General features: G+C 47.0%; 1 protein-coding gene across 5 annotated transcripts in view; it reads left to right on the top strand.

The window, feature by feature from the left end:
• The window catches only part of LOC123520305 (ankyrin repeat and KH domain-containing protein mask-like), a 228,090-nt gene that overhangs the window by 80,553 nt on the left and 133,037 nt on the right, over window positions 1–14,500 (top strand). For 3 of the 5 annotated variants that reach the window (XM_045282504.1, XM_045282502.1, XM_045282503.1), the window contains 4 exons: window positions 4,539–4,778; window positions 8,168–8,263; window positions 8,880–9,169; window positions 9,374–9,454. In XM_045282504.1, the coding sequence (XP_045138439.1) occupies window positions 4,591–4,778; window positions 8,168–8,263; window positions 8,880–9,169; window positions 9,374–9,454 (655 nt within the window). In that variant the 5' untranslated portion in view covers window positions 4,539–4,590. The remainder of the gene's footprint in view (window positions 1–4,538; window positions 4,779–8,167; window positions 8,264–8,879; window positions 9,170–9,373; window positions 9,455–14,500) is intronic. The other 2 variants (XM_045282506.1, XM_045282505.1) reach the window with 1 other exon arrangement.

Here is a 14,500-nt window from a genome sequence, read left to right as displayed (position 1 = left end):
ATAAGATTCAGAGGTTTTTAAAAATTTAGTGACTTCTTTTCTTTGTGTGTGTGTGTGTGTGTGTGTGTGTGTGTGTGTGTGTGTGTGTGTGTGTGTGTGTGTGTGTGTGTGTGTACACGTCAGGGTATTGTATCTTCAAGTGTCAGTGTGCTAATGTATCACGACAGGTGCCTTTTGGTCTGGCAACACTGCGTACACGTGCCACATTGCCACTCGTACACTACTCTATTCCTGACACTCCGATCATGGGGAAGCTAAATTTCTTTCATTCCTTCACGTGACGTTCCTCAGCCCCGTGACAGGCAGGCAGGCAGTGACACCATGACACTTGTTGCCTCATTGAAGTGGTCCTTGAAGCCTCCAGAGAGCAGGAATAGCACCGCAGGCTCTGACAGGCTTGCACTCCTCGACCACTCCTGCTGTCACCGATGTCATGTTCTAAACGACTTCATTGCTGAGAAATAGAACTACAGACACTACAGTTCCTCGCACTACTCCATCACTCCTGCTGTCATTGCTTCACAGTTGTGTGTGTGTGTGTGTGTGTGTGTGTGTGTGTGTGTGTGTGTGTGTGTGTGTGTGTTATTATTATTATTATTATTATCATTATCATTATTATTATTATTATTATTATTATTATTATTATTATTATTATTATTATTATCATTATTATTATTATTATTATTATTGACATTCATGGTCGCCTGCTGTGTGTGTGTGTGTGTGTGTGTGTGTGTGTGTGTGTGTGTGTGTGTGTGTGTGTGTGAGCACGTGGCCAAGGCGACGCGTGGTGCAGGCATCCCTCAAGGCGGTGTTGTGCAGCATTGGCTCAGTGACACCGATGCATACACACCAGGGCTGTTATTAGCGAGCAGCGTGATGTAGTGTAGCTATTTGCTATTCCAACAAAGGTTATTACTACTCTGCAACATGATATAGTTTTAGCTAACCCTTTCACTGCTTCACTGTTGTTCAATCTTTCCCACTAATCATCCTAAACTTTTCAAGAGATGTATTTTTCTTCTAATCTTACAAACACTTTATTTCTCTTACGTTGCAAATGCGAAATTAATGTCATGTTTTTTACCCCTTCATGTCGATCAACCAATTTACGACAGTGATGTAAATGTTAACAAAAGACGAAAGTGTTAACCCCTTCAGTACCTTGACACGTTTTTATATTCATTCTCCTCACTATTTGGTAAATTTATACAGCTCCAGAAACTTATGTGGGAGATTAAAATGGTGAAGACTCTGGCCATTAATCTTCTGACCTCCATAGACTTCATAATTCATTTTGGTGACTATATGGTGACTTCATACAGCTTCAGAAACTCATTTGGAGGATTAAAATGATGAAGACTCTGGTCATTAATCTTCTGACCTCCACACACCCTTCTTAATGTCAATAGAATCATTTAATCATATTCAAACTCATGGTACAAATGCGTCTCAGTATTGAAAAAGTTAAAGACCATTTCAGAATTCATATATCACAACTAAGGTTCCGTCAATCCATAACTACCTTGCGACCTGAACTATTAACCCCTTCAGTACCATGCCGCCTTTTCATGTTCAATTTAGATACTATTTGGCGATTTTATACAGCCTCAGAAACTTATGTGGGGGATTGAAATAATAAAGACTCTGGCCATTAATCTTTTGACTTCTATAAACCCTTCTTAATGCAAATAAAATCCTCTAATCGTGCTCAAAATCAAGATGAAAATGTGTCTTCGTATTGAAAGGGTTAATACTTCTACTGGATACCACATGTGTAGCGTCCTTCATTATGGCGTGGTGGGACAGTGATAGGAGAGTCAGCCTTACGTCAACAACATCTCGGAACTAACATATCATCCGCCAAGCTCGTGTGGGTAAATAAGCATCAATCTGGAACTAATGCAGGATGTCCATAAGGTAAATAGTCCAGTGTGTTCATGTAGACAAGGAGGCATTGGGCGTGGTGAGACATTCTAAGGCTGCGATAAGAAAAGCGTCTCCCAGCCTGGCATTACAAGACACATCACACGCACCATCGCAGGGCACACTCACACACGCTCACCACCACTCACACACGCTCACCAACATTGTCACAAGGTTAATGGTGTAACTTCCCTCCCCACATCCGCTCCTCACTTCCCCTCCCCATTCCCCTTTCCCCATTCGCGGTACACGCACACGCACTAAACACGGAGCACGCAACACAAACACACACACATACACACACCATCACACCACCACTATCACAAGGCTAATGGTGTAACTTCCCTCCCCACTTCTCCTCCTCACTTCCCCTTCCCATTCTCCTTTCCCCATTCGCTGTACACGCACACGCACTAAACACGGAGCACGTAACACACACACAAACACACACGCACAAACCCTGACTTCCTCCCCACCCTCTCATCTCCCAGTCTCCCTCCTCCCCACTCACTCACACCTCCCCATCATGACCCAATAGATAACGCGAGTCTGTAGTTCGGCCCGCGCTAATCCTCTCGTTCTTTGTCCATAATCGAAGCAGTTTGTTAGCGTCCTAATGGCTGTTTGGGAGAGGAAACGGGAAGGGGGTGAGAGAGAGGGAGAAGAGGAGGAAGGGTAGGGGGGGATGTCTATGCTGTATCAGGGAAAGGGATCACGCATAAGTTACTGGGAGGGGTGAGGGGACGGTTAAGGGGAGGGGTGGAAGGGTGAAGGGGGGTAGGGGAAGGGGGTTGAGGGTGCAGGACGAGTGGAAAATAGTGTGTTTGATCAGGATTATTTGCGATTACTTCTCTACTCAGTCTTGCTTCGCCTCGCCTCGCCTCGCCTCGGTTTGGTTCGGTTCGGTTCGGTTCGGCTCGTCTGTGTGCTTGCGTGTTTTACTTTGCTTTATTTTTGGTTGTCTTTGCCTCCCCCTTGTCATTCGTTACCTGTATCTTGTCACCCAAGGACGAGGTGAGATTTGTGGTAGAAGTGAAAAGAATATATAACTAATTGATGAAATAAGAAAAGGAGTGGAGTTTGTTTTTTCTTCTCTCTCTCTCTCTCTCTCTCTCTCTCTCTCTCTCTCTCTCTCTCTCTCTCTCTCTCTCTCTCTCTCTCTCTCATGTACTCGTAGACTTGTTTTCAATTATTTGTGAGAAGTTATCCTTGCAAACCTTACTGTCATCGCTGATTCGCCAGGTTTTTTACTAAATAATGCACTTTTATCTATTCAGTTACGTATATATTTATCTATCCACTGAGAGAGAGAGAGAGAGAGAGAGAGAGAGAGAGAGAGAGAGAGAGAGAGAGAGAGAGACGCACGAATAAAGGAAGAGAAGACAGAGTGAACTTTTGAAATAACCTGATTTTTTTTCGCGTCATGTCTCGAGATGTGCAGGACGAAGAGTGTTCCAACTTCGATGTCATGAAGACGCGCCAAGATGAATGCGAAGTCACGATGGTTCTATGGGCGAAGTTTGTGTTGCGGGAAGCCTCACACACACACACACACACACACACACACACACACACACACACACACACACACACACACACACACATCTCTCTCTCTCTCTCTCTCTCTCTCTCTCTCTCTCTCTCTCTCTGAAAAGTTGCCCGGGAAGAAAGAAACTTGGTCAATTTGTATCCAGAGGCACCGTCAAGTCTGTGTCCTCAAATTTTTCGGTGTCTCATATCGTCAATACTGGTGGTCAATACTGGTGGTCAATACTGGTAGTCAATACTGATGTTTTCTTAAGTGCTGTGTTCTTGATTCTACATTTAGAGATAGGAGCTAGAGTGAAAAGCTGACTCATTATGTCTGTGGCCGCTAAAAGTCAGTCCTAAAGAGAGAACAAAGCGTTTAAGAATTGTGGTTTCCTTTTTGTCAAACGGGTCAAGCTTAGTTGTGCTAAATCCTCGCGTGACGCCTCGCCGGACACGCTGTGAGGGATCTGTTCCTCATCGGCTCCTCGTCGGCGCCTCCAGCAGCGGCAGAGGGCGAGGTGGCGGCGCTGCTCAGGATCGCATGCTGGCGGTTCATCTTCGTGCCGCGGGAGAGTTAGCCACCCGCACCTCTGATAAGTAATCGTACGCTAAGTTTAGCTGCCTTGGAACACTCTTCTGCGCTGTCAGTAGTTGTGATTACAGTGGCAAGGGGCAGCTCGTCCTGCACGCCAGCCGCTCCTCCCTCACATTTTGTTCTTTATTGCTTTAATCTCTTATAAACTGGAAATACACGATGTATATTATTCCCTCACAAGTCACATCATCTCATTTAGAGTTTCAGAAAACGTGTCCGTGTGAGGAGATGACGCCCCCGCCCTGGGGAGGGAAATATCGATCATTTCACCTGTGTCCATTCTAGTGTAGGAGGAGAACGAGATAGAGGAGGAGGAGAAAGGAGCAACAACAACAACAACACTAACAACAACAACTACTCTTAGAACAACAACATCAGTGGCGATAGGAGGGAGGGAGGGAGGGAGGAAGCGAGGTTGGCCGCCTCACCGGTGGTCAACATAAACAGGCGTGGAGGCAGCAGAGTAATGGACTTGTCTCTCCCTCAGGTCAAGTGTCTGGCGGTGCCCAAAGTGAGCAGTGGACAGCGTCGCCTCAGGCATGTCCTCGCCCTCTGTCAGCGTCCTCTCCATGGCCTCCCTCGGATCCTCGGTAGCGGGAGGGCCACCCAATCTCCCTCTCAACGCTGACAGGGGCGGCAGAGGGTGTGATAGGGAAGCAGAAGGAGGAGGAAGAGGAGTGAGGCGGAGCAGCGATGGCGGAGGCAGCGCGAGTGACGTCACTGCCAGGTAAGGATCAAAGGTGAACGGTGATGATGTGAGGGGGAGGGAGGCGGCGAGAGGAAAAGAAAGAAGAGGTAAAGAGAAAAGAAGATAGAGCGCGGCAAGGAGGGAAGAGAAAAGTATAGAAATGAGAGGGGGAATGAAGGCGAGGGACGGTGCGAAAGAAGGGTGGCGAAAACTACGGGGAATTAAATAGAATGATGAGGAGGGGAGGAAGAAACCGCGGAAAGGACGAATAGAAAAGACGTGCAAGGAATAATGAATGTTTATGAAGGCGTAAAGAAAGAAAGACTTCACAGAACTGACACAAATTGAGAACGTTCAGACGAATTAAAACGACGAGGTTGACGAAAATATAGTGCAGAGAGAGAGAGAGAGAGAGAGAGAGAGAGAGAGAGAGATACGCACAGACAAGACACACAAACAATTGAACATATAGACAAACAAACAGATGGAGAAAAACAGACAGACAGGCAGACAGAGACATACATACATACATACATACAGACAGACAGACAGAAGTAAAAAAAAAAAATGAACTTTGCCCCAGTATGACAATGGAACACTGCAAGCTTCGAAACACTGGGACACGCCGATTCGAACCTCGTTGAAGTGGGACGCGACGGGGACAACAGAGAGAGAGAGAGAGAGAGAGAGAGAGAGAGGGGGGGGTAAAAAAAAAGAGCCGTTGGGAAGAGTGACTCGCATATCTCTCCCAGCATCGCCAATAACCAATTTAACCACAACCAAATGGAACTGACTTCGACACGCCGCCATCGTAATTGCCTTCCGATAACGCTTCCTTCTTCACCACCACCACCACCACCCGCCGAAGGAAGAAGGTCCCTGCACCCCTACCAACCATCTCCCATCCCTACCAAGACCCCACCAACACCCGCTTCCGTGCCTCCTTCACTCTCTTCCTCCTCCTTCACCCAGTCATACCAATTTATTCTTCCTACTTCCCTTCCCTCTCTCTCTTTCCTTCCTTCCTTCCTTCCTTCCTTCCTTCCTTCCTTCCTTCCTTCCTTCCTTCCTTTCTGCCTTCTTTCCTGCCTAGCTTCCTCCGACGAGATGCTCAGAGAGAGAGAGAGAGAGAGAGACTTGCTTCAGTGGGAAAAGAAGTTTGAGATGCTCCTACTTAGATTCAAATATCCTAAGGCGTCTCTCTCTCTCTCTCTCTCTCTCTCTCTCTCTCTCTCTCTCTCTCTCTCTCTCTCTCTCTCTCTCTCTCTCTCTCTCTCTCTCTCTCTTTATTTAAACATTATCTTACACTTATAATTTTACAATAAATCAGGTACAGAAAGAGATTTATACATAAAGCTCCTTGTGTTGGCAAGGAACTATTCTAAACGTCTTTTTCTCGTTAGTATATTGTTTTGACACCTCACTCACTGCACTACACTCTCTCTCTCTCTCTCTCTCTCTCTCTCTCTCTCTCTCTCTCTCTCTCTCTCTCTCTCTCTCTCTCCGTTCTTTTATTTCCCCGTATCCGTCATCATATCACCTTTCTAGTCATGTCTTCCCTTTCTTCCTCCCGCCATTCCTTTCCCTTTCTCCCTTCCCTCTTCCTTCTTTCCCTTCCTTCTTTCCTTCCTTTCATCAAACGTAACCTCTCGAGTCTTAACCTGTGACCTTTAGCCAGATCTACCTTTATGCCTCCACCTCCAATACCTCCTCTCCAAACCTCCATACCTCCATGTGTTTACCTGCACCCTTCTCTTCCTTTCCTCCACCTCCTTCCCTCCTTTCCTCCATTGCCAACCATCACACAAACTCTCTTCCTTTCCAAATTAACTTTATCTTTCTTCATTCGTCTCTTCTCTAGCCCTCCTCTTCCTTCTCATCTTCCTATCCGTTTTTTTCCGTTCTTATCCTTCACTTCACAGTTTCTCAGGACATCCTCGCCCCGTCCAGCTTTCCTTCCATCACTACCATGTCGCACTCACTCCTCCCGTGTTGCTGGGAAAGCCGTCTGTCTCTCCTTGGTTGTATTCTTTTTTCTGTTCGTATCTCAGCATTTCAGTCCTTTTTTGGGGGGTTTAGGTAAGTGGAGGCTGGTTGTTTTATGTTTTCCGGCTAGTGTGTGTGTGTGTGTGTGTGTGTGTGTGTGTGTGTGTGTGTGTGTGTGTGTAGCTGTTGTTGTTTTTTTCTATCTATTTTCACCTTATTTTTTCTCCTTCTCTTCTCTTATTTTTCCTTCTCTTCACTTCTCTTCTCTTCTCTTCTCTTCTTTCTCTCTTCTTTCTCTCTCTCTCTCTCTCTCTCTCTCTCTCTCTCTCTCTCTCTCTCTCTCTCTCTCTCTCTCTCTCTCTCTCTCTCTCTCTCTCTCTCTCTCTCTCTCTCTCTCTCTCTCTCTCTCTCTCTCTCTCTCTCTCTCTCTCTCTCTCTCTCTCTCTCTCTCTCTCTCTCTCTCTCTCTCTCTCTCTCTCTCTCTCTCTCTCTCTCAAAAGCCCACCAGAGTTCGGTCGTGTCAAAATCTTTCCCTTTCCTTCTGTTTATGATAATTCTTTGTTTGTCTATCAACCTCAGCGTCTCTGATTGTCGTGCCTCGTGTTGTTATAACCCCGTGATTGTGTTTGCCTTCCCGTCTCACCGTGGCCGGTCAAGATGTCTGTGTGATAACCTAGTCTGTGTTACTAAGGTTCGTGTTCTCATCAAACACTTCTGTGCTTCCCCTCCATTATTTTAAAAAGGCTTTATTTAAATTGGCACGAGTTTTTTTAAGGTATTTTTTTATTTTACGGTTCTAGAGGCAGAGTGACAAGATTTCTACACTATTAACTGTAGGAACACTCTTGAGAATTCTGCTAAGCATCTCTGTGTTACTAAGGCTCATATTCTTAAACACTTCTGTTCTTCGCCTCCTATTTCAAAAGGCTTTATTTAAATTGACACGAGTTTTTAAGGTGTTTTTTACGGTTCTAGAGGCAGAGTGACAAGATTTCTACACTATTAACTGTAGAAACACTCTTGAAAATTCCGCTAATCATCTCTGTGGCCTTGGAAAGTACTCGTGGTAAGAGAGCAAAGCGATTCTGAATACGGGGTCTCAGTTAAAGGTTCTTCTGTTGCTCCTCGTGTTTCTATGCCACTCACTACTTTAACCCTCTGACTGATTGCTAATGCTGTGTGTAATTTTATATTCAGCAGCCGTAGTTAGTTAGCTTTGCTCATCAAAAATTTAAACTACAAGGAGTAAAAAACACATGTTCCTTTTTATTGTATGAGAAACCCCAAGTAGAGAGAGAGAGAGAGAGAGAGAGAGACGAATCCATTACAGGTCTTACAGGTCTTCTTTTCGTCTGCTTCACCATATTACCGCCTACGCATATCCTGTTAGGAGGAGGAACATAACAGTAGGACTCTCTCAAACTCCCCTCTTTCCCCGCCAGGAGCAGCGTGTACTCCAGCACCAGCTACGCCACCAGCAGAGGGTTCAGGCCCCAGGCGGGAGACCACTCGCTGCCCCATCCCGTGGCGCCCCCGAGGTGAGTGTGTCCAGCTGGCGAGAGAGGAGGGAGGGTTGTGTGTGTGTGTGTGTGTGTGTGTGTGTGTGTGTGTGTGGATGAAACTTGTTGATGTGTACGAGACGAGACATTCATTACTATGTGTTTGTAATTCACTGTTTGATCTGCTGCAGTCTCTGACGAGACAGCCAGACGTTACCCTACGGAACGAGCTCAGAGCTCATTGTTTCCGATCTTCGGATAGGCCTGAGACCAGGCACACACCACACACCGGGACAACAAGGTCACAACTCCTCGATTTACATCCCGTACCTACTCACTGCTAGGTGAACAGGGGCTACACGTGAAAGGAGACACACCCAAATATCTCCACCCGGCCGGGGAATCGAACCCCAGTCATCTGGCTTGTGAAGCCAGAGCTCTAACCACTGAGCTACCGGGCCGTGTGTGTGTGTGTGTGTGTGTGTGTGTGTGTGTTTGTGTGATGAACTAGAAAACATTAATTACATATCTTTGACTCGCCTGGAACTTGAAATGCTTGTTGCCTCCTGTACCTCTTTGCATGTGTTGGTGAGGGAGGTAGTTGGTGAGTGGTGTACAGGAATGGTGTGGTGTGGTGACGCGGTGGTTGTTGCAGGAGTCGAGGCACCGTTGTCACGCCGCCCGCCCGAGGCATCAAGAAGTCCTCCTCTGAGATCATGGGCCGGGGATCAGCGCCGGGCCGGAGCATCCTCAAGTCCTCCTCGGGCGTCCTTAAGTCCCACCAACACACAGAAGTTCCCTTGTCCAAATCATCCTCAGGGATCACCGCGCCCCTTCCTCCTCGCGTCAACTTCAACACCACGGTAGTGACCAGCGACGACCCCCCGCCGCCCGCCGCCGCCGCCCCTACCCCCAGCAAGCCTCCCTCTGAGACTCACACCACCGGTATGTTCGTAGCTCCAGTGCCTAGTTGTGTGGCGTCAGCTGTACCAGTAGTCATGTCTTTGTCAGCATCAGGTACATCAGAGGCTGCTGTCCCCGTGGCAGCAGATCTTGCCTCGCTCTGTACTGTAGCATCTGTAGTAACTTCTCCTGCTTCTCCTCCTGCTTCTTCTCACGCTTCTGCTGTTCCGGTGACAACTACTACAGGAGTTACATCTTTGCCGACTTCGAGGTCGCTAGCGTCCCCACCTGTGGCCCCGCCCAGGCGGCGCAGGGCAGCAGCCAGGGGTGAGTACTGCCTGTGTGTTGTTCCTTAGAGCGGGAGTCAGGCAGGCGTGCGGGGGTGGGGTGGGAGGGGTTGGGATTGTTCATGCAAGTGTCTGGTAATTGGTGTGTGGCTGAGAGGGCGTCACGAGGCGTCTGTCTGGTGGTGGTGTGCCGCGGGGACTGTGAGTGACGCCCGTTGTGTTGCGCCATTTACCAGAGTGCCCTGATGAAATTTATTGTGAAGATAGATTAAGACGCACACACACACACACACACACACACACACACACACACACACACACACACACACACACAACTATCCATCCGCCCACACATCCACCCACACACACACAAATCTATCCACACGTCTTTACTCCCCATAACGTCACCATTCCTTCTCCCTTCCCTCTCATCACCTGCGTCACTCGCCCTTCACATCCACCCATCCCCCGTAGACACCCAACAAACAGACATCCATCACTGCATTTCTCTTTTCCCACTGCGCTTCACGAAACAAGTAAGAGTCACCGTCGTAACCTCCCGGTGGCTTTTCTTTACGGCTTATGCGTCACCTTGAGGTATCTGCACAGTAGCCTCGTTGTTATTGTGTCCGTAAAGTTGGCGGTGAGCTGTGGCGGCGGCGGTGCGGTGCTGCGCGGTGCTGGAGAGGCGGCCACTCACGAGATGGATGGCTTCAAATAACTGCGCAACAACAGACGTATGTTATGGCCACTGAAAAATACAGGCAAGACCACCAGAGAGAGAGAGAGAGAGAGAGAGCGGGAGGGGCTTCAATTGTATTATAATCACTTGTGGAAACGTGTTTGTTGTTCCAGAAAGTAAAGAAGAAAGGAAATTAACGATATGGTGACTAAAACAAGAAATATTGAGGAATGACCAGAGAGAGAGAGAGAGAGTGTGTGTGTGTGTGTGTGTGTGTGTGTGTGTGTGTCATAACTCAGGGCACAATAAGAAGCAGACAGCAGCACAGGAGTGGCGTGAGTTGTGCACACACCTGCCTCTTAACACAGCGCCGCCAACATTGCCACTAATTTGTTGCCCTACTGACTCACCCCACAGGACTTTTGCCTCTACACTCGCCCACCCTCCCTCTTTCCCATCCCTCCCTTTCCATCCATCCATCCCTCCATTCCTCTCTCCCTCTCTTCCTTCCTCCATCTCTCCTTCCCTTTCTCCCTCCCTCTCTTCCTCCCTCCCTTCCTCCTCCCTCCTTCCCTCGTTCCCTCCCTACGAGTGCCACCTGTAGTCACCTGTTTCTTGAAGACTGATACTGCTGTTAATGATTACCTACACACACACACACACACACACACACACACACACACACACACACACACACACACACACACACACACACACACACACACACACACACACACACACACATCTCCCGTTCTCCGCTAGAAAGAAGAGCACTCATTTGTTCACGTATTTGAATCCCATTTCCCCGAGAGGCACCTTTCCTATCTTAGCGCCGCACAGAATTCCGCGCCTTGGTAAAATATGCATGAGTGAAGTAAGGCTGCGAAGGGAGGCGGGGAAGCGTGACCTATCTCGGTTAGATCACTCGCAGGCATCTCAGAAACACCACTGGGCTTTGCTGCGGTTGTTACTGTTACGGGGGTGTGTTGTGGCTTGCTGTGGCTTGCTGTGGTTTGGTGTGTCAGTTATGTGTGTTTATGAGGTTTTATATATTCTTTTATTCTTGTTTAGTTTTTGTTTATATATTTTTTAATGTTTCTAATTGAGGAAGACAACGCTGGGTGAGAATGTGCTAAGAAAAATTAACTACCACATTCTCAAACGTTTTTTTTTTTTCTATTTTTCTGATCTATTTGTCTTGTCATTCTTTTTTTATGTATGATTTTGTCTTTTATAAGAGGAAAAATGCAAATTATTCTATTAGTCTCCGCAACAGCTAAGGTCATATGGCACCGCTAGGGTTAAGAACGCTACGTCTCCCACCTGACAACTAGATTTGGCAAGGATTCAAACCCGGGCCGCCTAGATCGGGTTTTGTAAGAGGAGGGGCGGCACCAAGAGAGAAGATGCAGGAAATACAGCACTCTCAAACGCACCATCGCAGTCTTCCCCAGTGAACATTACGCGACTTTTCAAGGAAGTTATCGTGATTCCAGTGATAAGATAACGAAGAAAAGAAACAAAAATGCCGTGAGAACCTGATTATAGTACACTCGTTTTGGTAACACGTAAACAAATGGTCCTGATAAAAAAAAACCTAAAGCTTCAGTACTGGGACGCATTTTTCATCGTGAGTTTTGGGTACAATTAGACGATTTTATTGACATTAGGAAGGGTCTATGGAGGTCAGAGGATTAATAGCCACAGTCTTCACTATTTCAGTCCTCCACATCATTTTCTGAAGCTGTATAAAATCACCAAATAGTAAGAAGAATGAATATGAAAACGTGTCATGGTACTGAAGAGGTTAAAAACGCGCCAAATATGAATCCGCGTGTGCATAAGTACCACCTACCAGGGAAGGACCAACGCAGGGAAGTGAAAGCCGCCGCAGAACATGTCCCCGTGAAGCAAACTGAACAAACTTAATGGAACTCAGCGGGAATTGATGAAGTGACGCGCGAAACTTTCCATTCAAACACACACTGACTTTTCCTCCAACACGATTCTCTTCCCGAAGTCCTCCCTGTGTCTGCCTCCCCTACCACGCCTCCCTTCCCCACCACCAAGTATCCCCTACCAGTATCTATATTCCCCTCACACAACTCCCTACCATTAAGTCCTGTCGTTGTCTGCCTCCCAACTAACTTTCCCTCTCCACTACCAAGTCCCTCCCTCTGTCTGCTTCCCCCCAACACATCTCCTCCTTACCAAGTCCCCCCTGGTGTCTGAATTCCCCCAACATAGCTCCCTAACCTCCCTAGTCCTCCGCTGTCTGCCTCCCCAACTAACTTTCCCTCCCCACTACCAAGTCTCTCCCTCTGTCTGCCTCCCCCAACATATCTCCCCACTACAAAGTCTTCCCCTGTGTTTGAATTCCTCCAACACAATTCCCTATACCCTCCCTACTATCAAGTCCTCCCGTTGTCTGCCTCCCCAGCTAACTTTCCTTCCCCACTACAAGTCCTTCCGTCTGTCTGCCTCCCCCAAGACATCTCCCCACTTCCAAGTCCTTCCCTGTGTCTAGATTCCCCCAACACAGCTCTCTACCCTCCCTACTATCAAGTCCTCCCTGTTTCTGCCTCTCCCAACATGTCTCCCATCCCTCTCCCGGCGCGTTCCTCCCTTGTTGCTCGTTTTGTGTGTTGAAGCGAGACGCGACGGGGCGCTGCGCTAATACTAATTATAACTTTACAAGGAAACACCTGACAAGCCGCTCCACCTTGCTTGTTTACGGCGCACGGGTTTAGTCACTTGGTACTGGGCTGGTTAAATGGTTGAGTGAATGACTGATGTGGTTGAGTAAGTAGTGGATGGTTTGATGAATGTTATATTGGTGTGTGTAGGTCCTTATTTTTGCATTCACGAAGTTTGTAGTCCGCGCATCTGAGTTTAAAGACAATTTGGGATCTCATAAATTTATTCAGCTTATTCATCAAAACACCCAGCTCTCGGTTAGTAATTCTTTCACCTCTTCCCTCCACTCTTATAGCCCCACTATATTCATCCTACACTCCTCAATGTCCTCCAATTTCTCATCTTTTATCCCCGGCCGTATTATTGCAGCCTGCTCCTCCCACACCCAACCTATTCTCAATTCCTCATCTTTTACCTCCACCCCCTATCATTGCACCCCGCGCCTCCCACACCCAGCCTTTCAGTTAGTAATTGTTTCACTCCTTCCCTCCACTCTTATAGCCCCATTAGACTCATCCCTCACTCTTTAAACTCCTCCTCCTCATCTTTCACCCTTAGCTGTATCATTGCAACCCGCCCCTCTCACACCCAGCCTTTCAATTAGTAATACTTTCACCCCTTCCCTCCACTCTCATTGCCCCATTAGACCCATCCAACACTCATTAAAATCCTCAATTCCTCACCTTTTACCTCCACCCCTATCATTGCAGCCCGCGCCTCCCACACCCAGCCAATCAGTTAGTAATCCTTGAACCCTTTCTTCTACTCTTAGCCCCATTAGACCCATCCAATACTCCTCACCTTTCACCCTCAGCCGTGTCATTGCAGCCCGCGCCTCCCACACCCAGCCTTTCAGTCCTTACAAGTATTTCACCCAAGGATGCTACACGTTCCCTGACTCGCCCCTGCTCTGCTCCACCTTTGCCCCGCCCTGCTGCGTCTCCCGTTGCGTCTCACTTTCCTCGGTGAAAAAATGGGAGCAGCGGTTGAGTCACTCCTCGCGGCGGTCACTGAGGCAAGGCTTATAGCTCTAATCTTGAGGCACAGGCTGATTCAAGTCAATTATCTCGTGTATTAGTGGTTCTAGGCCCGTGATTGCGTGGCGTGCCTTTCCATGACCGGAGTCTGGACCGCCTTGCCTTCCCTTCACTCTTCTTACGTACTGCCTGACCTTTTTTTTTTCATTGTGCTTTATTTACTTGTTTATGCATTTATCTGTGAATTTATTTTGTTGTAGTTGGTTGGTGTGATTCTTTGGTCATTTTATTAGTTAGCTTTGGTCGCCTTCGTTTCGTACTTCTTCCATATTACCTCTTTTGGTATTTTATTTTATTTAGTTGTTTATATACCTATTTTTGTTTCATTTGGGTTGGGTTAGTAAGATAGTTTGTTGGGTAATCTATTAGTTTATGAGTGAATAAATTAATTAGTTACTTAATATAGAAAAAAAAGAGCTTCAACTCTCTCAGTACTGGGACACATTTTTACCTTGAGATTTGCATGTGATTAGACGATTTTAATGACATTAGGAAAGGTGTATGGAAGTCAGAAGATTAAGGGCCACAGTCTTCACTATTTCAATCCCCACATAAATTTCTGAAGCTGTATAAAATCAAATAGTAACCATAATGAATAAGAAAACACGGCATGGTACAGAAGAGGTTAATATATTATGTGAAATCCAGTTTATGTACGTCCGTAGATACG

Source organism: Portunus trituberculatus, chromosome 46, assembly GCF_017591435.1.
Source record: "Portunus trituberculatus isolate SZX2019 chromosome 46, ASM1759143v1, whole genome shotgun sequence".
NCBI lineage: Eukaryota > Metazoa > Arthropoda > Malacostraca > Decapoda > Portunidae > Portunus > Portunus trituberculatus.
The sequence above is the reverse complement of the archived record's forward strand: the minus strand, read 5'-3'. Positions and strand labels throughout refer to the sequence as shown.